Below are 21,602 nucleotides of genomic sequence, written 5' to 3' on the forward strand. Positions count from 1 at the left end.
GCCACTATACCTGAACTGAAATCAACCTAAGAAAATCTGGTTCTTCCCGGTTGGGATATGTACATTTTTTTCATGTTCGATAATATTCGTTTAGACCTCTGAGTCTTGGTTTGGGTTTCCTACTGAGATTCGATAGGATACCGATAACTCAATTTATATATATATGTTATTTCGGGATAATTCAAATATATTTGTAGCATTTTGGATATTTTTAAGTTGTGAGATTTTGATATTATTTTAGATTTCAGATGTACAATTATTTTTTTATTTATTTTTCTCGGATATTCGAATATATTTTGAGTCTTCAAGTATATATTTAGGTATTAGAATAATACATTCAAGTAGTTCAGAACTAAACCATATCAAAATATATCGGGGTATTATACGACATGTTAATCAAAACTTAACCCAAACCAAAACCGATATAAACCAACCAGAAACGGAATTGAAACACTGTTACGTCTTCAAAACTCTTCTATCTGAAAGATCCATATCTAATAAAAACAACCCGAACCAACCGAATGACTCAAACGCCCAAACCTGTTCCAAACTGCAAGGCCAGCTTAATACAATTTACATTTCAGTTTTTTTCAGCTGAGGGGAGGCCTATGCAATTGCAAGCTACATCATGAGGATCAAATGTTAAACCGGGTACTACCAACAATCACTAGATTGAACCAGCCAAGTCCGATCTGAATTTAGGAAAACCAAAGTTGGCTCCAACATTATAATTGACTTTTTTCAGGGACCCACTTAAATATTAGATTCTTTCTTCTTCTTCTTCTTTCTTCATCGTCATCATCTCTCTTCTTCTACGAAAGAACAATCGTAAAACAAACGCGTCGTGATCTTTTCCCCAAATTCAAATAAAACCCCAATCCTCTGTTTTGGGAATTCGATCTGAATCGATTTCAACATGGGTAACACAGACAAGCTGATGAATCAGATATTCGACCTGAAGTTCACGTCGAAGTCTCTGCAGAGGCAGTCAAGGAAGTGCGAGAAGGAAGAGAAGGCGGAGAAACTCAAGGTGAAGAAGGCGATCGAGAAGGGGAACATGGATGGTGCTCGGATCTACGCCGAGAACGCCATTCGCAAACGCAGCGAGCAGATGAACTACCTCCGCCTCGCTTCTCGCCTCGACGCCGTTGTTGCTCGCTTAGACACTCAGGCCAAGATGGCAACCATCACCAAATCCATGACTAACATCGTTAAATCCCTCGAGTCTTCCCTTGCCACAGGTATATTCATTCCATCGTTCAATAGGAACTTTTGTATGTTGATGTAGTTCTAATCAGTTAAGTTAATTTGGAGTTTATGCTTATTGGTAGAGAGAAAGGTTTTGTTTTTATGGAAACACACAAGAAAGGTGCATCCTTTAGTCTCGGTTGCATACTTCTTCTCATAAGAGGACACTAGCACATGAACTGTAGATGTCAGAACTTTGGGTTCTTATCTGTTTTATTGTTTCTTTTACCAGGCAATCTACAGAAGATGTCAGAGACTATGGATTCATTTGAGAAGCAGTTTGTGAACATGGAGGTTCAAGCTGAGTTCATGGAGAACGCCATGGCTGGTTCTACATCATTGTCTACTCCAGAAGGCGACGTCAACAACCTGATGCAGCAGGTAGCAGATGATTACGGTCTTGAAGTCTCTGTTGGATTACCGCAGGCTGCTGGTCATGCCATCCCTACTTCGACAGAGGAGAAAGTTGATGAGGATGATTTGTCAAGGAGGCTTGCAGAGCTCAAGGCCAGAGGTTGAACCATATGCTTGGACCATCTGCCACTTAGGACACAGATCCTTATCGAAATATTACAGCTATTATCTGCGAACATTGACGCATTTGTTTATATTGCTCACTTTGAGACATGCTTTGTTTACTAACTTTATATAAAACCTTCGTGTGTGCTTTCTTTTTACCATTTCAATGATATGATTTCGATATGAGTTTGTGCAACAAAAAAGTAACATCCTTATTCGCAGAGTTCAGTGTTACATCTATGCATAAATATTCTATTCTATGTAGAAGGCCTTGTCATGCAACCATTCTTGTGAACCAGTGAATCTTCTTTCGAAGCTTATGGATCACCTTGGTTGATTTAGGGCGTGAGAGATGGAAGCCGATGGAATCAAGGTACCAGCTGCTTCTACCGTTCATGCCAACAATACGACCTCCGTTTACTGAGAAACTGAAAGGTGTTCCTTGTTCAACTCCATAAGGTCCATACACTTGTTTATTGCTCTTGAAGGTCATTGATCTGATCACAGGAGTGCCACTGTGCACTACTGGACAGTAGTAACCACTCACGCCGATCAGATACTCTTCTGGGTATTGCAGCTTTATCTGCATATAAATACGGTTCATGTAAAAGAAACCAAAATCTAAGAGAGAAATGTACATAAACTGAGAGAGGAACATTACCTGTGTTGTTTTGTTGCCTCCCTGGCCTCCATGCTTCTCTGATCTCACAGCTTTACCATTCTTATCGTAGACCAGAGAGATGGAGTCAATGCAGTGATCATATACAAGCTTGATCTCACGGACACCATGATAGATCCCGTCGTCCCAAGCGGTTCCTCCATTTCCTCCCCAGGGTCCAACGAACACTCTTAGATTCTTATCACCCTGCTGTTGTTGATCCATGTGTCCGTCCTGCTGTTCAATTGACAGCTTACTTTTACAATCTTCTTCTTTGCTGCAGCAGAAGCGTTTTGGAATTCAAACAGGTTGCAGATTGATACATAACAAGTGTTGAGTTTTTGGTTTTTGCAACAACACATATAAAGAGGGCAAACGATGAAGAGACTGGGAAGCTTCACGGAAAGGTATTGGATTCCAAGACAGCACCATGTGAGGGTGATAGCTTTATGTCTGATTGTCCTATCATCCTTTACCGAAGGAACTGGAACGATTCCAGAAAACTTCAAGAAGAAACATTTAAGGAACATATTCCAAAAGTGTTCATCATAGTGCCAAAAGAAGACGAGAAGAATATTGCCTCTTGTTTTCACATTACCATGTTTTAAATTTGCTCTAGTATGTTCATTTAAGAGAAACATAGCTACTCTGAGCAAAATCCGCTATTGGTCATTACATCTCAGTCCTGCTGACTATTACATCAATCAACGAGAGGAGTCCAATGAAAACAATGAACAAAAGAATATACAAACTGTAAAAGCACCTAATAGAGAGCTAGAGTTGAACATACAACAAAAGAATCAGCAAAGGATTCCAGAAAATGCCATCAAACTCATCTGAAAGATCAGTATCCCATTCTCTCTTTCAGCCTCTTTAGACCCATGTACCTGAAATTATAGTCATATGGAGAATTGTTTTTACTCTTGACCAAATCTTGACCAAAACGCATTGGTAATGTATCAAAGAGTATACACTTTTGACAGTTTTTTTTTTACCTTCCAAGCATCATCAAGGTAGCTTGTGGATTAGTCCCTGGAGAGATATTGAAGGTTGATCCATCCACGATTCTTAGAGAATCAACACCCTTGACTTTGAGATCATAGTCCACTACTTTCCCCACAACGCAGCCACCATGGTAATGCCATATCGTGCTAACAGTTCGTCTACAGAAGTCTGCCATCACCAGATCATTTGTTTGGTCTAATGGTAATGGAACTCCAACGAACCTGAACCTATGGCTCCCAAACCATTCCCTGAACATAAAGTCCTGCATAGCTCGGCTCCTGAGTATTTCACCAATCTTCCTAGTCCCATTCACACATCTCTCCAGATCCTGTGGATCACTAAAGTAGTTGAACCTAACAACTGGGTTTATCCTCACATCCGTTGAAGCCAACCTTAGCGAACCAACAGACACCGGACCAAGGATCTTCTCCATTATAGTTGTCACAGGGACGTACAAAGGAGAAGCTGGAGCTCTGATGAAAACAGATTGCAGAGGAGACGCAAACGGGATCACATTAGAAGCAGCCTCCAGAAAAGCACCGTCCTCAGTAACGCCCACCACTTGTATCAGCGAGTTCTCCATTGGAACCGGAGGAACAATGGAGATACCGTTCCTCGGGTTATCATACACAAACCCTCCCACATGAGGCTGGTCAATAGCCACTGGGATCCCCCAAGTCGAAAGGTAGCTCCTTGGACCAATCCCACTAAGCAGCATCAACTGGGGAGTACCGAGTGAGCCAGCTGATAGTATCACCTCTCCTCTGTCCCGTATCATAGCGTGATGGTAACGCCCCAGCTGATCACGGTACACAACTCCAATAGCAGAGACATTAGAACCAGAATCACTTAGCAAGACTCTCTCCACGGTAGCGTAAACAGCTACTCTAATGTTGGAGTTTCTCGCATATCTAAGAAGATCTGCAGAGCTGTGTCTTCTCCCGTAACGATCAAACGTGGACCCTCCGATCTTAGTCCCCACTTTATGCTCCAACGTGAAGCCGTTAAAGGGATGCACACCAACCTCAAGCAACGCGTCTCTAATCGCAGACTGCCAAGTTCTAAGCTGAGGTCTAAACACAATAGCTCTCTCCACCCATTCGTAAGACTGATTCACAGTCATCAGATCCCAATCAAGACCTGAGTTCTCAAAGAACTGTCTATCAGCTCGGCTGTAGAACCCAGCGTTGATCGCGCTGCTTCCGCCAAGAACACGGCCTCTTGCGTTGGGTACTCCTTCCTCGGAGATGAAGGACTGAGCGGGAGAGTCGAAGCTGTTGACGTCCGTGAGAGTCGTCAAGAAACCGTCGTGTGTCATCACGTTAGGTCTGGTGTACGGAACGCCGCCGCGCTCGAGGAGAAGGACGCGGAAGGATTGGGAGAGCGTGGCGGCGAGTGGACATCCCGCCGTTCCTCCGCCGACGATTATGTAGTCGTAGTATTCCTCCGACGCGAAATCGGTTGCGTTCGTCACGAATCGCATGAAATTGGGATCTGAAAACGTAAGATGCAAACTATTGATCATCGCTATCTACAAGAACCTACGTCGAGCAAAAGCAAAGATTTTCCCGGAAAATTCTGGGGAAACTTACGTCGATTAGCGCGTGGCCTTGCGTTAGACAGAGAAACTGATCCACGAAGAAGAAGAAGAAGCACCGTGTAGAGAAGATAATAGTCCATCAGCTTACTCATTTCTCGCTCTTCAGTTCTTCTCAGAGGAGAAAGAAAATTGAACTTTCCCGGGAAAGAGAGAATTTTTGTCAGTTACAAGTTATAAAAGAAGACTCGTAGTTATGAGTGCTTATTATTAAGTCTTTCTCGGCTCACGAACTCTTCGGTGTATCTACAATATAAAATAACTTACATCGAGGATAATTAGATCGAGTGGAGATCAACGGTTATCAAGAGGAGTAATCATGAACCCAACCGCACTGGAACTTTCCATAGATTTAATCATTTAAATGCCACCGTTGGCAACAGTTTCATGTAGGCAGGACATTTTAACCTAGATACGAAAACTCGAACCGGAACCGACTAAAAAATACCCGACCGGAACCGAACCAAAAATTTACAAGTATTTTTTGGGTTTAAATTTTTTTTACCCGAATAGACTCAGATCTGAAAAAAACCGATCCGAATAGACCCAACCTGATAAGAACCGATTTGTACCCGACTTAAAAATAAGTATATCTAAAACTATGATTTTTTTGTGCTATATTTTATATATTATTTTATGATTTAGTTAAACTATCTTTTGTTAACAGCATTTGTTATTATTTTGTAACATTTTTTAAGTAATATGAAGCTTTAAAATGTAAAATTTAGAGTTTTAAAAATGTTTTATTTTAATTAGTAATAGTTTCATTTAAGTTATTTTTAAAAAATTTAGATATATATGACAAATATCGACTAAATTTTATGGAGTTGGGTATGCAATGTCCTTTTCAGATTCTAAATACCGGGACTCGATCCGGATCCGCAAAATTACGGGTATTTTATGGATATTTTAATCATAGACTCGGACCGACCCGGACCCGGGAAGAACCGACCCGAATTCGACCCGAAATTTTTTAAGTACCTATTAGATCTAAATATTTAGTATCCGAAAGACCCGGACCCGAAAAGAACCGTTCCGAAGATCCGAAGACCCGAACACTCGAGCCTAGTTTCATGCTTTTAAAACGTGGCCATTTTATCTTCTAGTTGGATGACTGCTAATCAGATTCCGGTTTAATCCGGTATAAAAGTGCTTTTTACTGAGTATTTCTCAGCTCTCGAACTCATCGGTATCTACGATATAAAAGGAAGACATCGATGATAATTAGATCAAGAAGAGATCAACGGTTAGAAAGAGAACTTATCATGAACACAACCGCAGTAGATAATAACGGCTACGCTTAGGGATGTTATTGACTCACTGCTAACTAAAAGCAACGCAACTCGGCCCATAGTTTTAATATGGGCCTACCTAACGCCTGTTACTTGAAGCCGTATTTTCGTCCGAAATCGACCCGTTGTTTAATAAAACTGTTGGGAGTTTTTTGAGTCTTGTCGGAGATGAAGATAGGGGCGGTTCGGGAGTGTTGGGTTGTGCGAACTCCGGTAACTCCTCCGGCGGTTCGCGGCTTAATTCGCCGGAATGAAAAGCCGCAGCAGCTCGGGTTTCCTCTCTCGAAGAGTGAGCTAAGCTCTTCACTTTTCATTTATGAAGTTTTTTTTAACTTTTGTCAGTTTAGTAGTTGATTGTAGAAGAAAAAGCTCAGTTTTTTTCTTGTAAATCTTTACATTTTCCTAGTGGGTTTCTTCGTGTTGGGTTTCTAGAAGAGAAATTTTTCTGACAGGAAGGATTTGGATATTTTTTGCAGGGATGTCTCGTAGTGTGGTAATGGAGGTTCAAGGAGGGAGAGGATATGAGTCTCCATGGGATGAAAAACCTTATGAAACTCTTCCCACTGGGAAAAAGGTTTACGTTGACGAATCTGATGTTGTAACGTTTCTTGATCCTCCCAAGGAGTTGATTCCATTGGACCCTACTTCATATAACTCAGCTGCTTATCTCTGGTTAGTCTGCTTGTGGTTGATTTAGTCTAAGCTGAAGGCTTTGCATATCTAAAGTAGTCACTACACTACACAACTGATAGCTATATTACATAGAATGGGATTTGATTAGATGTATGCTGCAGCTTCAGTTTACTGATCTCCACACTTGGCTGCCATGGATTGTTTTAGTTAATATCTGGATAGCTAATGAATAAGGATATATGATGTTTTATATTTCAACGCAAGAGGATTAAATATCTGGATTTCATTTGGCATCTTGTGAAACAATAAGATAACTATTTGATAGAGTTGATACTGATGTACAGGAAAAAGATTGAAGACATCCCTGAAGAGAGGCGCCCCCGCTTGCTGCAATTTATAGAGCCAAGGTTGTTATTCTTGCTGGAATCTGATCTCTATATATAGCTTTTTTGAGTCATGTGGTTTGTCATACGTCTCTTTGAAAAGATTGCATGGAATGAATGAACACGTAATGTATTTTTTTCATGAGAGCTATGTGTATGCAGGCTTATATCAAGAGCGTGGGAAATAGCAGGCGCTCGTTATGAAAATCCAAAGCTAGCTAAAATGACTGCATCAAAGTTGTTCTCTACTGGAGGAGATACGGAAATTTCACTTGAATACTTTAACTGCCGAACAAGTAATGGTAATAATCCATTTTAGGTCTGATTCTCCACAAATAAAAAATGGTTTTGTATGTTCTTCTAATATATTCTTCGCTTATTGTTTAGGTCCACTAATCATATCTTGGATAAGATCTTTCAAGATGGTAAGTTGGACTTATATCACTTCCATACCTGTTCCATTCAGTAATATCTATCCTTTGTTATCTTTCTTGACATAGTTTATATGTTCTTTGTAGGCTGTGTTTTCCTCCAACAATGGACAAATCTATGGGCGTGTTTGTGGTGTGTCCTTAATCCAATTAGTGTTTATATTCCTAATGTTCAAGAGATCGCTATGCGATAACTAGGAGCTTCATACTTAAATGACTTGTTGTTATATATGTTTAAGTAATATCTCTAGAAATGCCATTATGCAGGTGGACCGATAGTCTCAACCCTTGCCAATGCTTTCAGCCCACTATACTTTGATGTCACAGAAGCTATGGAAGTTATGGCCACAGAAGAACCCTGCGACATAGCCTGCAGATTTGGTGATGGGCTTCTTGCCACTGAAGATTACCCACAAGGGTTCCCTCGACCAGGTAAGATTCATTCCTTATATTATCCGTTTCAATCTTCACTTGCATTACACTACCCGTTATCAGTAATCATATATGACTTTATGTTTGAGAATAGCATAGACAAGAGTGTCTCTAAACTCATGGCTTCATATGTTAATTTTTTTTCTTTCAATTGATGTTGCAGCCAAGCATCCGTATCCGTTCAACGACAGTGTTGTCATATACATACGACATATAGGTCCTGGTGTATGCGTAGGGCAGGCATGGCAAGAAGGCAAAGAACTGCAACAAGTTCCTCAAAGATTGTGCTCCGACATTCTTATGGTCAAACAATACAATTTAAATTAAGAAGGGCTTTTGTCAGTTTTAGATTGGAGAATGTTTCAAGTTGGCTTGGAGAGCCTTTTTTTTTGTTAACTTGTATAAAAAGCTTTATATTTGCGGTATAAAAGCCGAGGAGTTATAACATAGCTTATAGTTTATCTGGAATGGACTTGTACCAGTATCTATATCATTGATCATGAGAACAGGACAGTCATCTTATCCTTGCATTGCAAGTCATAATCAAAGTTCATGCCAATTCGGTATAGATAAATAGTCTGGGAATGATGAGAACAAAAGTAGCTCAAGCAGGGAAAGTACACTGGGAATGCTACGCACAAGGACTTAGATGTTTCGCACAGTTTGCTTGTTTCAGTTAGTTCCTAGTCAGTGGTTGGACCAAGGACTGAAATGATGGGAATAAATGTTTGTTTCAGAAAAATTGGTTCTTGTAACCAGTGGAGATTGGAAAATTCTGCTGTGGGTGTTAGACATTTACACTCTCAACCTCCATCATATATTGAACTTTATATGTATAAACTAGGAATCGAGTAACACTCTTTAGAAGCATACATTTTAAACCATTGGAATACTAAAGGTTCTTTTAAGTTTGTAAATCACAAAAGCATATATTATAATATTGACTTAAAAAAACATTACAAAAATAATACTCTCTCTATTGTAATACATATGTAGTTTTAGTTGAATGCACAATTTTTTTTTTAAATGCTAGCATTTGATATATAATTAGGTATAGTTAATCAATCATAAATATGTTTATATTATTGATTGGTCACAATATACGAAGAGAATCATATGTAGAAGAAAACACATATGAAACACATGCAATGATGCAAATGACAAAATAACTCATAACTCATACCTCAAGTGTCAGCTGGACAAGCCGATGCTTTGACGGAAGCATGTCGAACTTGACGGCATTTGAAGTTTCTGCGGTGATTGACGCATCTGGCTCGAACCAGACCGGTGGGAGAAGATATCCATGGAAGAGAGATTACGTAGAGTGATGCCATCAACATCTTCTCCTACACGGCTGGGGAGGTCGATCATGGATCGAACACGAAGATCCAAGTTGTGCTGCAGAAGCTTAGACTCATGGTGGCGGTTCCAAATCCCAACCAAGGTAACGGAAGGAGAACGCAGCAGGCGGAGGAGACGCTTGAGAGGCGAGAGAGGTAACTTAGTTGGATTACGATGCATCCCTGGTTGTCGAGAGCATCAACCACATTGTTCCAAGGCTATGACTAGTGGATGGTGGTTCCAAGTGGAAAGTCAGCACCGGTAGTGGCGGGGACATGTCGGTCGATCCATCATTTGCGAGTAACCCTGACGGCGAGATCTCCAGTTGTAGGGAGAGAGAGAGAGAGAGAGTAATCGAAGCTGTTTTTTTTTGTTTTTCAATTTTTTTTCTATTGGGAATTGATTGATTCATTTGTGTTCAAATAGCTACGAGAGAGGAATCCAAACATTATATTTGGAAATTAACTCTCTCTCTCTCTTTTCTAGCGTCTGCATTGTTTTTTTTGGCTCGTTAACGGTATTAACCTGAGGAATATTTAATAAAACCCAAAGGACTCGAAAACTACATTACTACATACATACGTTTTAGATTTTTAGGAGGTGGGATTGTATTCAAGAATTTAATTGATTTGAAAGAACTGAATTGAAAACATAAATAATAAAATGCACAAAGAAAGTACACAAATTTTACTGATAAAAACAATAAAACCATAATCATTTCTATATCACATAGATATAGAAAGTCACTTTAAAAAGTGGAATAAAAACTCTTCTAACAAAAAATAATAAATAGCCAATTATTTATATATCACAATATAAATATGTGGAGATAAGACTATATCGGAATAAAAAAAAATTGTTCTTTCATTGTAATATGAATTACAACAAATGATATATATTTGTCATTTCATCAAAATGATAATATATATTTTAAATTGATAACGAACATTACATTTCCAAATTTATTGTATTAATTATTTTGATGTACATATCTGATAAATAAATTATATAAAGAATTCCCTTCAATTCCTAGCTTAGGTCTTAAGAATTGGTTCTTTACATTTTATAATAAAATTTTTATTAAATTATTTTCAAATACAGTTATCATGAAATCTACTAATACTGAATAACATAAATATTTAACAGAATTAGAAAATTATTGACCTGAATAACACTAAAACTTTTAAAAAATTTAAAGTATTTTAGTAGAATTAATGATTGAATAACAAAGAATTTAATGGACACTTCAATTCTTTCAATTTTAGTTGAATTTTTAAATTGAATACCTCCACCTTAGTAAAGATAGGTCAAACCCAGAAAAGGAAGAAGAAGGCCACAAAGACTGCAACACAAGTGAAGTCAAAGTGGTGGGTTGACTAGTGATGGGAAATGGATAGCAAAGACTTTGAGTCAAAGAGTCTTTGTCAAATAAAGAAAAATGGAGGAAGATAGCAAAGACTCGGATGCACAAGGAGGCTTTGAACAAGGAGTCTCAAGACATGGGGTCAAAAGAGAAATTCTAACCAGTTTACCAACGCAAAAACATGCAGTATATGCCTCTTTTTTTCTTTTTGTCACTGAAGCTTTAATTTTATATCATAGGGGTTCAATTGACCGCCCTATCTCCAAGATGGCTCCGACACTGGTTATACACTGTTTCCTTATGCTTAATGTTGTTTGTTCGTCATGAGACTTTCCTCCCTTGATAGTCATGAGAAGCTAGGGCTTCTCTAAGGAAAAATATTTGTGTTCACTCCATGTGTTGAATTTCCAAATTCACCTCACATTTTATCACAAATCAAAATGCCATGTAAAATTAATAAAAATATTAATTTTTAAAAAAAGGCAAAATAGCTGAAAAGGAACCACGCTGACGTTAATGCCGATGGTAGGATTTAGGTTTAAAATTTAGTGTCAAGGGTTTAAAGTTTAAGATTTTGTGATGTCATTCTTTTTTCCAGTTATTTTGATTTTTTCTTTTAATTTAATATGTTTTTTATTAATTACACATAACTTTTTTTTTTTTGACTACTAATTACACATAACTTTTGATTGTTAATAAGAGGTGATGTGAATTTGAAAGTTCAATCCATGCAAGTCATGTTCAACATAAAGATATGCTTGCAAGCGCCATTAAACTCTCCAAATCTCAACACAGTTAAAGTTACCTTTGAAAAAGAATCTGGCTTTTTTGACTTTCATTTCAACCCAAGTTAGGATGTTAGAGAAGAAGAGCCATTTGCTCAAAGCCAGCTGCATGGGTCTTGTCTAAAGTCATGTCCTTTTCTGTTATTTTCTGAAGTCATGTCTTTTTGAAAGAAAGAAATAACATTCTTGTTTCTTGTCTGATAGTAGTAGGCTAGTAGCTAATTAATCCTCTGTGGTTCTCTAAGACAATGACTAGTTTTGGTCACACGTTCAACTTCAATCTTATTCTCTGAGATTTTTAAATTTGTTTTCTGAGATTTACAAATTTGTTTGTATCTTTATGACTGTTTTAATTGCATGTCACCATTGCTATATATGTTTTAAGTAATATCTCTAGAAATGCCATTATGCAGGTGGACCGATAGTCTCAACCCTTGCGAATGCTTTCAGCCCGCTTTACTTTGAGGTCACAGAAGCTATGGAAGTTATGGCCACAGAAGAACCCTGCGACATAGCCTGCAGATTTGGTGATGGGCTTCTTGCCATTGAAGATTACCCACAAGGGTTCCCTCGACCAGGTAAAGATTCATTGCTTAGATTAGCTTTTTTTTTCTTGCACACACATTGTATCTCAACTCATAGGTTCATATATTTATGCTTTGGTTCACTTAATGTTGCAGCCAAGCATCCGTATCCGTTCAACGACAGTGTTGTTATATACATACGGCATATAGGTCCAGGTGTATGCGTAGGGCAGGCATGGCAAGAAGGTAAAGAAGTGCAGCAAGTTCCTCAAAGATTATGCTCAGACATTCTTATGGTCAAACAGTAAAATTGAATTTTACGGAGGCTTTTTTTTTTGAATTTTAGATGGCAAAACTGTTTCGTGTTAACTTGTATAAGAAGCTTTATCTTTGCGGTATAAAAGCAGAGGAGTTGCAACATAGCTTATAGGACTTGATCATTGACCATGAGAAATTTAGAACACTCGTCTTTCCTTGCATTGCAAGTCATCATATAAGTTCATGCAATCTAGTCTGGGAACGTTAAGAACACCTTTTAACTTGATTTTTTTTAGCAGAAAAAATAAAAAAAAAAACTTTTTAACTTGATTCAGAATAACCTGTTATATGGTTCTATTAAGTTGTAAATCATAGAAGCATATTATAATATTGAACGAGACATTACAAAAATAATAGCATATTATACTATTGAACGAGACATTACAAAAACACATACGAAATCATAGTTATAGGCGATCGAAATACAGATACGTAAACACCTGCAAAGACCTCTCAGATCTGAACCGCCAGCTGGAAGCAAGCGGCTGCCTCCACGGAAGCTTGACGGACTTGATTGCGGCTGAGGTTCCTGCACCTCCAGTCCGACTTCGTGATAGAGGCATCTGGCAGGAAGTTGAACCCCGGCCCAAACAGCTGGAGAAGATTGATGGGTTGGTAATAATGGTTTCAAATGTTTTATCTTTATTTAACCTTTTGTTTAGTGGAAGGGTGTAGTGGATGTATTAGTTGCCATAGTAGTTACTTTGTTTATTTAGTTTTGTATTTAAGCATGAGTTGTGAAGAGAATGAAGAAGAAGAGAAAATTGTAGTAACTTGTGTTTTGTTTTATTAGTTTGTTTTCACAAACTCTCTTAGCTTTCAAAGCAACTTGTGTTCTAAGGTATCAGAGGGGTGATTAGGTTCACTCCTAACAATGATCTCGGTGCTAGAGAGATTGCGGAGAGCAACACCGTCATCTTCTTCTCCCGCACCGTTGCGGAGGTCTATCAGTGAACGCACCTGGAGATCGGAGTTCTGCTGCAGAAGCTTAGCTCCATCGTGTCCGTTCCAGATCCCGGCGAGTGTGACGGATGGAGAGCGAAGGAGACGGAGGAGACGCTTGGGGAGTCGAGAAAGGTAACAAAGCTGGATTAGGATGCATCTCCGGTCGTAGCATAGAGCGAGAACAGCGGCGGGACTGTTCCTCGGCTGTGGCCACTGTACGGTGGCTCCAAGTGAACAGTTATCACCGGCGGGGACATTCCGGTCAATCCAACGTCCGATCCGTCTATCACTCCTCGCAATGGTGACGTTGAGCCTTCCTGCATAAAAATCTACTTGCATCTTCATTCTTAAATAGCTAGTGGAACCCAAACATTTTCTATTTGTAAATTATATTGGTGTTTTGGCGTCCGTGCAATTCTGTTACGAAATTGATTTTGATTCTCACTCTCTCCCTCTCACAGAGTCACACGTGTCACTCTATACTACTAGTACTAGCTACTGCTATATTTGCAGGAAGCGGTTGTTTGTCCCTCTGCAACCTGATGGATGATGCTTTATTTTAATTTTAATTTTTGAATTTTGGTATTTCCGATTTTAATCCTGTATTAGTGAGTTTTTGCGTTGATTTGCCAGTTGACGAGCATCCGTCAACTTCTTCTTTTTTAAATGCGAATTGGAATTTTTTAAATTTCATAGAGATTTGGATTTTGGACGTTTTTGTCCTTGGAGTTTGGTAACTTTGGAAAACGCGCGAAAGAGGAGACAATTAGGATGGCGGGGCAAGAAATAATCGACAAATAACAGATCGTTAATGATTTAACCTAACGAATACTTCATTTAATCATTTTTGTTTTATTATGCTCGTCTCAGGTGAATATGTCGAACTTGATGAATTCATTCAAAATGCTCTCTACCTTCCCTTTATATTTTTATATATCAACATAAAAGTTTAAATATGTTTGTTTCTAAATTAAATAAAACACTAATATAAATTTATATATTTTCTGAGAAATTTCCTACACACAATATATTTTACTTTTTTACAGTTGTATATATATATATTTATTTAAGTTACAAAAAAAGTTTGCTATCAAGTAAAATGTGCCAATAAACTAAAACCTAGGTTATCCTGATCTCTTCTGCTATGACTTATTAGTAAATGGTTTTCATGACTACCTTTTCTTTTTACACTACAGTCCACGATTTACGGGAGAAAAAAAGATGTTACTGATGGGAAGGGTTTAACAAATAATCAAATTTGCAAAGATAAATAAATCCAAACCCTTAAAAATAAAGCCACCGAGCCACTAATCTCCTTATTCACTCTATAATCATCTTTCGGTCTTTTTGTTAATCCCAATAAAATGAACCAAAAACATACAGTATTAATTAACGGCTTTCGTTTTGTTTATTCTTTTTTTGATTTCTTATTTCCTTGTCTGAATACGGAAGTTTTCGTGTGTGCTTTGTTTTTTTTTTCCTTTCTAATGTATCTTTTATTTTAATCAAGTTCCCCTAATTATGTTTTTGTTTTGCTTAAATTCCCCTAACTATGTTTTTGTTTGTTTTTAAAAAATCTCATATTATCGTCTGATTGTTTTTTTTTTTTTTGTCATTAGAAATAATGAAAATGTATCCTTGTCAAAAGACAAAGGGGATGAAACAACCAAAGTACTGAAAACAAAACCATAACAAGCTCCAATAGGAGATTCAAAGAAAAATAAGAAATGATAATAGGGCCGGGAGCAAACCGGTGTCCACTGTAGAGTGAATAATTCATGTTGATGCTTCCTGACAAATCTGAGATGAGAGCCAAGCAGGACCATTCCTAGCGACATACGACTGCAACCTTTGATCTCTTGTAACGCTAACTGCAATTAGATTAGCTATCAGATTGCAAGAGCTGGAGACAAAATTTATCTTCGCTTCCCTGATTGTTAAACATATGATCGATCTTATTGTATATTTTCATCAGTTTGAGTATTGGCATGGGGTTAATGGAACTTCAAAGCCATTTGCTTTAATCATGTTGATGCTTAAATTAGTATAATGAATAGTTATTCTGAGTTCGGCATGTGTGTAAATTAATTCTGGTTAAAGTAAAAAAAAATTTAAAAGTATTTAAGATTTGCTATTTGTAAACAGTATGTCATTAAAAAAAAATTATATCTATATATATATATATATATATATCATGTCAATGAGAGTATCCTTTAGGTTGGTAACTATTGTAAAATTATATGAAATCCATGTCCCTATAAGGATAACTTGCATTCTTTACAAGTAATATTTCCCAAAAAACTTGATTTTCTCAACCGGTTAAGAAAAATGATTGCTTTCCTTCAACGCTTATCACATCCACAACCATCTATCAATCTACACCTTACCACATCTTTTCATCTTCCGGCTATTCAGCACCAAACACTTAAAAATGTCGAATTCTCGATCCAACACCAGAATCACAGTGGAGAATCACTTTATAATCTGAGTTCCTCGAGTCATACCAAGTTCACTTTTTCACCATCTTCTTGCTCTCTCTCTCTCTCGATCGACATTTTGGGCTATAAGTTCACCTTTTCTATTTATCATATAATTTATATAATATTAATAATTAGTTCACATTTTCTAAGAGATTATATATAATTAAGTATTCCCATATATATATATATATATATATATATATATTTTGCAGAATCTCATATTATGCCATATTTTTCTTGTATAATTGTAGTGCTTATCATCCTATGATATCTTTTTTTTGTAACTCAAATCATCCTATGATATCGATGATCAATTATATATAGGATCGAATTTAGTTAGCGCCGTGTGAACCCTTTTGGTGGCCTGAGGCTAAAATTTTATTTAAAACATGATTCTTCTTTTTTTTGTAAACACTTGAAATTGTAGATACACTAAATATCTCTAAGACAAAAAACTATCAAAAAGAGACCAAATGAAAATGTAGAGAACAAACTATATGGACAATCAAGCTCCTTATATAAACATATGTATGCACTCCGTATACACCACGAACTACTACTTTGTTTTGTATACATGGGGCCCAGTATTGATAAAAAAAGGTAAGAGCATGTTTATAGGGAGCTCTTAATCATCTCCAATGTATTTCTTTATTTTTACCTCTAAAATAGATGAACTCTATAATAGAGATATGTTTTGCTCCAATGTATTTCTCTAAAATAGAGATTTCAAAATACAGAGCAAAATATAGAGGAATGCTATTTCTTCCTCTATAAATAGAGGAGAAAATAACAATCTCTATTTTAGAGGTAAAAATAGAAGTGGATTAGAGTGATTTTGTCTTTAAATGCTATTATAGAGGTAAAAATATGGGAAGGTTGAAGATGCTCTTAGTAAAATTAGGATTTAGAAAAAAAAGAAAAATAGTAATTAAGAGAAGGGACGTTGCTTAAATAAGGGCTAGAACAACCGTGTCTTAGAAACACCTGTTCTAATTGTATTGGCCAGAGATTTTGAGAAGGAAACGAAAAAACGTTCCCTACGAAGAAAGAAAAGTCGAGACCCTTTGGTTTCTCTATCTCCCTCTCTCGGGTGCTCCCGGACGAAGAAAATCGCATGCTGAATCGAAAGGTAAAGCTTTATTGTTTTGTTTTTGTGTTTGAATCCTTTGATTATGTGTTTGAATCTTTCACTGAGATTCTTATAAACTATGAGAGATGATGATTTCGAAATTCTTTTTTTTTATGATTATTGCTGGATGTGAGTCGACCATCCGTGACAGAAGCTGAAAGGTTGAAGCTTATCTCCAAAGGATGTGGTCCTAAAACCGTAGGCATGTGATCTTGTTGGTTCAGTTAATTTGTAGAAGAAAAATGATCTGATTGGTTTTTAACCACGGTATGGACCAGATTGTGATCCTCTGTTTGAAGCCACGGTATGGGCCAGATTGGTTTGGCCATGTCTCCACTGAGCAACAACTCTCTATAAAATCTAAACTTCCTTTAGAATAAAAAGCTTGGGGCTTTTTGTTAAATTTGTTTCATTGGATGTTGTAGGTGAGAAGGGAAGGAGAATCAGGGAGTTGACATCTCTTGTGGAGAAGAGATTCAGGTTTCCTCAAGACAGTGTTGAGCTTTACGTTGAGAAGGTTGCCAACAGAGGTCTCTGTGCCATTGCTCAGGCTGAGTCTCTCCGTTACAAGCTCCTCGGTGGACTTGCTGTTTGCAGGTATGTACATTTCATAAAAATAGATGCAGTGTATCTGTAAAACCATGTTAGAAACCTGATAGCTTCACATAGTGATATCATCACACATTATAATGTGGAACCAGTTACTTGTTGTGTGTGTAATATGGTACGAACTGATGAATACAAACATTATAATATGTTTCCTCTGTAGCCCTTATGTTCTCTTCTTTTGGTCTCAGTTGCAAGTTTTTTTTAGGGTCGTGTCCGAGTGTTAAGATAGCTTTCCTTGTTGTAATGATCTGAGTTGCTAGCTTTTTGCTTCTCTTTTGGTCTGAGATTGTAATATAATCTGAAGTGCAAGCTTTTCTTTCTTGTTTTGGTCTGAAGTTTTTAACTTGTAATGATCAGATCTCTGTTGGGATTTGAGCTGTGAGTGTCTTTTGATCTCTGTTGTTGCTGGTGAGGTTGCAATCTATAACTTGTAATAATTTTTTTTTTAATTAAGAACCTACCAATAAAGCACTAAAATTAAAGGTCTCTTAACCAAAAATTTTAACTTCACTTTAATACTTTAAAAATTACTAAGAACCCCTAAATGGGTTCCCCCAATAAACATGCTGGGGCCTGACTGAGGCTCTTGCCTTGTTTTGTAAAATGGTAAGCACGGCATTTTTAGTGTATGTTTTCATGAATTTTAGTATTGGGCTGACATGGATTAAAGTTCGCATTGTTGAATTAATGGCTTGTAGGTTTATCTTAATTTGAAAATTCCAACACATAAATTATATAAAAGAAAAAAAAAGCTATATAAAAAAAATGAAGGCTTCGTTTTTTTGGGGCAAAATGTCAAAATGAGATCAAAAAGGGAAACAAGATCAAGCAAGGTTGACGTAATTAATATATATTCTTCCAATCTTTGGGCAAAGCTCACTCATCTTCCGATGGTGTCGGGGATCAAGGATGGATCTAAGTGAAGTGTGAGTGGTATTACCTTGTCATATCGGGTCCAGTAAAAGTGGTAGCCCATCCGTCTAGTTCTGGTGGCGACTTTAGTTATTAACCTCAGCTTTTTTGTTGTGATATCAAGTAAGACGATGCTTTCTGGTAAGTACAAGTAAACGAGAAGAGGGTTGTCTGGATGGCAATGCAAAGGCTGTGGCCAAATGATCTGCTGTCTTCTGGTTTCTCGAGGAAGCAAAAAAACTTCCTTAATAAGGGCCATGCAGTTTTCTTTACTTGTCGTCAGATTATAACGCTGCATGTAGTCTTGTATCCATGAAAGATCAGAAACCATGTCACTGAAGTATATTGGCCCATGCTCTTCTTGTTTCCATATCGATTTTTTGTAATCCACCAGTGTCCAAATAACAAGATGGTGATCTTTTTCACTCTTACAGGGATAGCAAACGAGCTGAATGACGCGTAGATAGCCCATTGAGATTGTTAAGGTCTCCGTGACCACCGCTTTCTCACCATATGATTCATGACGCATCTCTGGGAAACGATGGATGACTATGCACGCATGCCTATACTTTGGATTATAAGCTACAATAGGTCCGTTTTGGCCTAGCCAATGTAGAGCTCCCTCAAAGTTCACGGCATGGCACTGCGTTGGGCACCATCCAAATTCTGACCAACGCGGATGCTCTATAAGACGTATTCTCCATTTACCGCGCTTAGTGTCCAAAACACTGAGGCAAAGCACACAAGGTTCAGACCTCACCAGGTTAACAACATAGTACCTGCCCTTTGACCCATTCCCTGTTAACCCAATAGGAGATAATCTGCCGCACGTTTGAGGAAGTCGGGTCCATTGCATTGTCACGGGATTCACAATGTAGAATCGTGATTCCTTAAATTTCTTGCATAGCAAGACATCTCTGTACGAGGCTAGTACACAAACCGGAGACTTAATCTCGGGATCCATATAGTTGCTTAACTGGAAACCTTTCCATCCCTCTAAAGATAACTCGTTCGTAGTACACAGAGGATCTGTGTTGACGATCAAAGCCAAGCTGCTCCATCTGTGATCATCGAAGAAAGAAGAGATCAAAGAGTTCCATCTCTTGCTTACGCTTTTGCAGGCCATGATATATCTGGGATTACGTAGCCTCATGAAGATCTCGACCAACAATAAGCTCTCAGGTAACTCATCAATCATGTTTCTTTTTCTTCTTCTTACATCATCATCATTGATTTTGCCCTTGATGACTTTTCTTGCTCTCTTTCTTTTCCTAAGCGATACCATCGATGATCGATCTCTACTTAGTTTTTGACTCTATCTAGGGTAATATTTAACTGCATCTATGATCTATCTATATATATAGCACAATTCCTAAACCCTAATCCTTGTTGGGCTTTAAATTTCTGTAATCTTTTACCCGCTTGATTAGGAGGCAAGTTTCTATTATATTTAGACTTTTACATCTTTTTGATCCTTTCCTTTTCTTTTCTTACATTTGTTTTTAGTTTACACTTTTCTTTCTATAATTTTGAGATTCCGAAAATTACGATGAGCTAGCTATGTCCGATAGTTTCCCAATTGATTTATAATTCATAGGGTTGAAAGTTGCCCGGATTAAACAAATACTACGTCTACGTGGTGTTTCGATAATTACTGAAAAGAATATGATAAAGAGATTAGATTTTGAAAGCTGTTAGTGTTTCTCAGTATGGTACATTTGGATCTCTCGAATAATGTCTTAACACACGTACCATCTTATTGGAGATGTAATTCTTGTGGCTTCTACCAGCAGCTTCTTTTCACAACTTGACAACAGCTATGTTGTTTAGCTACTTCTTTTGGTAGATAACTCGAATTATAAAAGAAGGGTCTTCATATCTTAATCAACGAGAAGAGAGTCCAAGAAATTATAAAACGATACTACTGTCCAACACATGTTGGATTATACTACAATTCAAGGCTGGTCTGAACATGAATAAACCAAAATTCAATTTAATAAATACAATATGGGTCACGTTTGTAGACAAGTGGAATTCTAAGGATATGTTTAGCATCCATTACCTTAAGAACGGTTTATTAGAACTAGCCATGAGATAGTTTGTTATGTTAAAAAAATGTCTTTGCTTCATTTATAAACGATCGTTTGTATGCACTGTTTCCTTACGCTTAAAGTTGTTTGTGGAATTATCATCAGACTTTCCTCCCTTGATCGTCATGAGATCATATATAGGGTTTCTTTGAGCTATTCGTTGAACTTCGCTTATGGATAATCAGTAAGATCGGTATTTTGCTTTTCATAACGAGTACCATTTCGTGAGATTAGAAAGAGTGAAATGAGTCCAGAGGGAATAACGAAGTAATGAACTTAACACCAGCTCTCCCTCAGACATTATAACCGGTTCCACTCCCATGGTTTTGAACATAAGTTCCGTCTGAAACGTTTTGCCTTGTCCTTTACCCACAATGTTAAAGAGATGGTGGGCTGATATTAATCACTGGCTCTTAACAGAGTAGCAACAGTCATTCGTTATCTTGGAGAAAGAGATGGAAGATGGTTTTTTAAGGGAGGTTAAAGTGAGTGAATGCGGAGAGGAAGAAAGAATACTGTAGTGGGGTAAAGATATGCTTGCAAGCGCCATTAAACTCCCCAAATCTCAACACAGTTAAAGTTGTACGTACCTTTCAAAAAAGAGTCAGACTTTTTCTGACCTTCTTTTCAACCCAAGTTAGTGTTAAAGAATAATAGCCATTTGCTCAAAGCCAACATGCACGGGTCTTATATAAAGTCATGTCTTTTTTTTCTTTTTTTTTTCTGAAGTCATGTATTTTCGAAAGAAGGAAAGAAACAATATTCTTGTTTCTTGTCTGATGTAGTAGCTAATCCTGTGGTTATCTCAGACAATGACTAGTTTTGGTCCAACGTTCAACTTCAATCTTTTTTTTTTGTCACTGACTTCAATCTAATTCTCTTTGTTAACTACTTGTAGTTCCAATAAT

At 37.5% G+C, this 21,602-nt stretch overlaps 6 protein-coding genes and 1 long non-coding RNA gene across 9 annotated transcripts; 3 read left to right on the forward strand and 4 right to left on the reverse strand.

Annotated features, from left to right (window-relative positions):
• The first annotated feature begins 779 nt into the window (after nucleotides 1-779).
• Nucleotides 780-1,950, forward strand: LOC106327723 (ESCRT-related protein CHMP1B-like). Its single transcript, XM_013765957.1, has 2 exons — nucleotides 780-1,241; nucleotides 1,481-1,950. The coding sequence occupies exons 1-2, from the start codon at nucleotides 917-919 to the stop codon at nucleotides 1,765-1,767; spliced, it is 612 nt and encodes a 203-aa protein (XP_013621411.1). The 5' UTR covers nucleotides 780-916; the 3' UTR covers nucleotides 1,768-1,950.
• Nucleotides 1,951-2,015: 65 nt separating this feature from the next.
• On the reverse strand, nucleotides 2,016-2,856 carry LOC106327724 (jacalin-related lectin 19). Its single transcript, XM_013765958.1, has 2 exons — nucleotides 2,429-2,856; nucleotides 2,016-2,350 (listed from the first exon to the last, which is right to left on the reverse strand). The coding sequence occupies exons 1-2, from the start codon at nucleotides 2,648-2,650 to the stop codon at nucleotides 2,042-2,044; spliced, it is 531 nt and encodes a 176-aa protein (XP_013621412.1). The 5' UTR covers nucleotides 2,651-2,856; the 3' UTR covers nucleotides 2,016-2,041.
• A 161-nt stretch (nucleotides 2,857-3,017) lies between these two features.
• On the reverse strand, nucleotides 3,018-5,341 carry LOC106327722 ((R)-mandelonitrile lyase-like). The gene is made up of 3 exons (XM_013765956.1): nucleotides 5,023-5,341; nucleotides 3,421-4,924; nucleotides 3,018-3,312 (listed from the first exon to the last, which is right to left on the reverse strand). Exons 1-3 carry the CDS (start codon nucleotides 5,120-5,122, stop codon nucleotides 3,270-3,272), a joined length of 1,647 nt encoding a protein of 548 aa, XP_013621410.1. The 5' UTR covers nucleotides 5,123-5,341; the 3' UTR covers nucleotides 3,018-3,269.
• A 1,118-nt stretch (nucleotides 5,342-6,459) lies between these two features.
• On the forward strand, nucleotides 6,460-12,664 carry LOC106324882. Of its 2 annotated transcripts, none has more exons than XM_013762878.1 (8): nucleotides 6,460-6,608; nucleotides 6,796-6,991; nucleotides 7,297-7,359; nucleotides 7,498-7,637; nucleotides 7,723-7,760; nucleotides 7,854-7,899; nucleotides 12,101-12,265; nucleotides 12,368-12,664. In XM_013762878.1, the coding sequence occupies exons 1-8, from the start codon at nucleotides 6,488-6,490 to the stop codon at nucleotides 12,517-12,519; spliced, it is 921 nt and encodes a 306-aa protein (XP_013618332.1). In that variant the 5' UTR covers nucleotides 6,460-6,487; the 3' UTR covers nucleotides 12,520-12,664. The 2 variants fall into 2 exon arrangements, with proteins under 2 accessions (XP_013618332.1, XP_013618330.1); XM_013762876.1 differs by lacking the exons at nucleotides 12,101-12,265; nucleotides 12,368-12,664 and adding exons at nucleotides 8,034-8,198; nucleotides 8,362-8,666.
• Nucleotides 12,665-13,348: 684 nt separating this feature from the next.
• On the reverse strand, nucleotides 13,349-13,819 carry LOC106323702. Its single transcript, XM_013761785.1, has one exon. The coding sequence runs from the start codon at nucleotides 13,817-13,819 to the stop codon at nucleotides 13,349-13,351; it is 471 nt and encodes a 156-aa protein (XP_013617239.1).
• Nucleotides 13,820-16,827: 3,008 nt separating this feature from the next.
• On the forward strand, nucleotides 16,828-17,851 carry LOC106322504. Of its 2 annotated transcripts, none has more exons than XR_001266437.1 (2): nucleotides 16,828-17,083; nucleotides 17,509-17,851. It is a non-coding gene; the product is annotated as an uncharacterized LOC106322504 (long non-coding RNA). The 2 variants fall into 2 exon arrangements; XR_001266438.1 differs by lacking the exon at nucleotides 16,828-17,083 and adding an exon at nucleotides 17,295-17,387.
• Nucleotides 17,852-18,567: 716 nt separating this feature from the next.
• Nucleotides 18,568-21,074, reverse strand: LOC106322503. Its single transcript, XM_013760544.1, has one exon. It carries the CDS (start codon nucleotides 19,887-19,889, stop codon nucleotides 18,573-18,575), a length of 1,317 nt encoding a protein of 438 aa, XP_013615998.1. The 5' UTR covers nucleotides 19,890-21,074; the 3' UTR covers nucleotides 18,568-18,572.
• Nucleotides 21,075-21,602: the final 528 nt, after the last annotated feature.

The sequence above is a fragment of the Brassica oleracea genome, chromosome C2, assembly GCF_000695525.1.
Source record: "Brassica oleracea var. oleracea cultivar TO1000 chromosome C2, BOL, whole genome shotgun sequence".
NCBI classification, from domain to species: Eukaryota; Viridiplantae; Streptophyta; class Magnoliopsida; order Brassicales; family Brassicaceae; genus Brassica; species Brassica oleracea.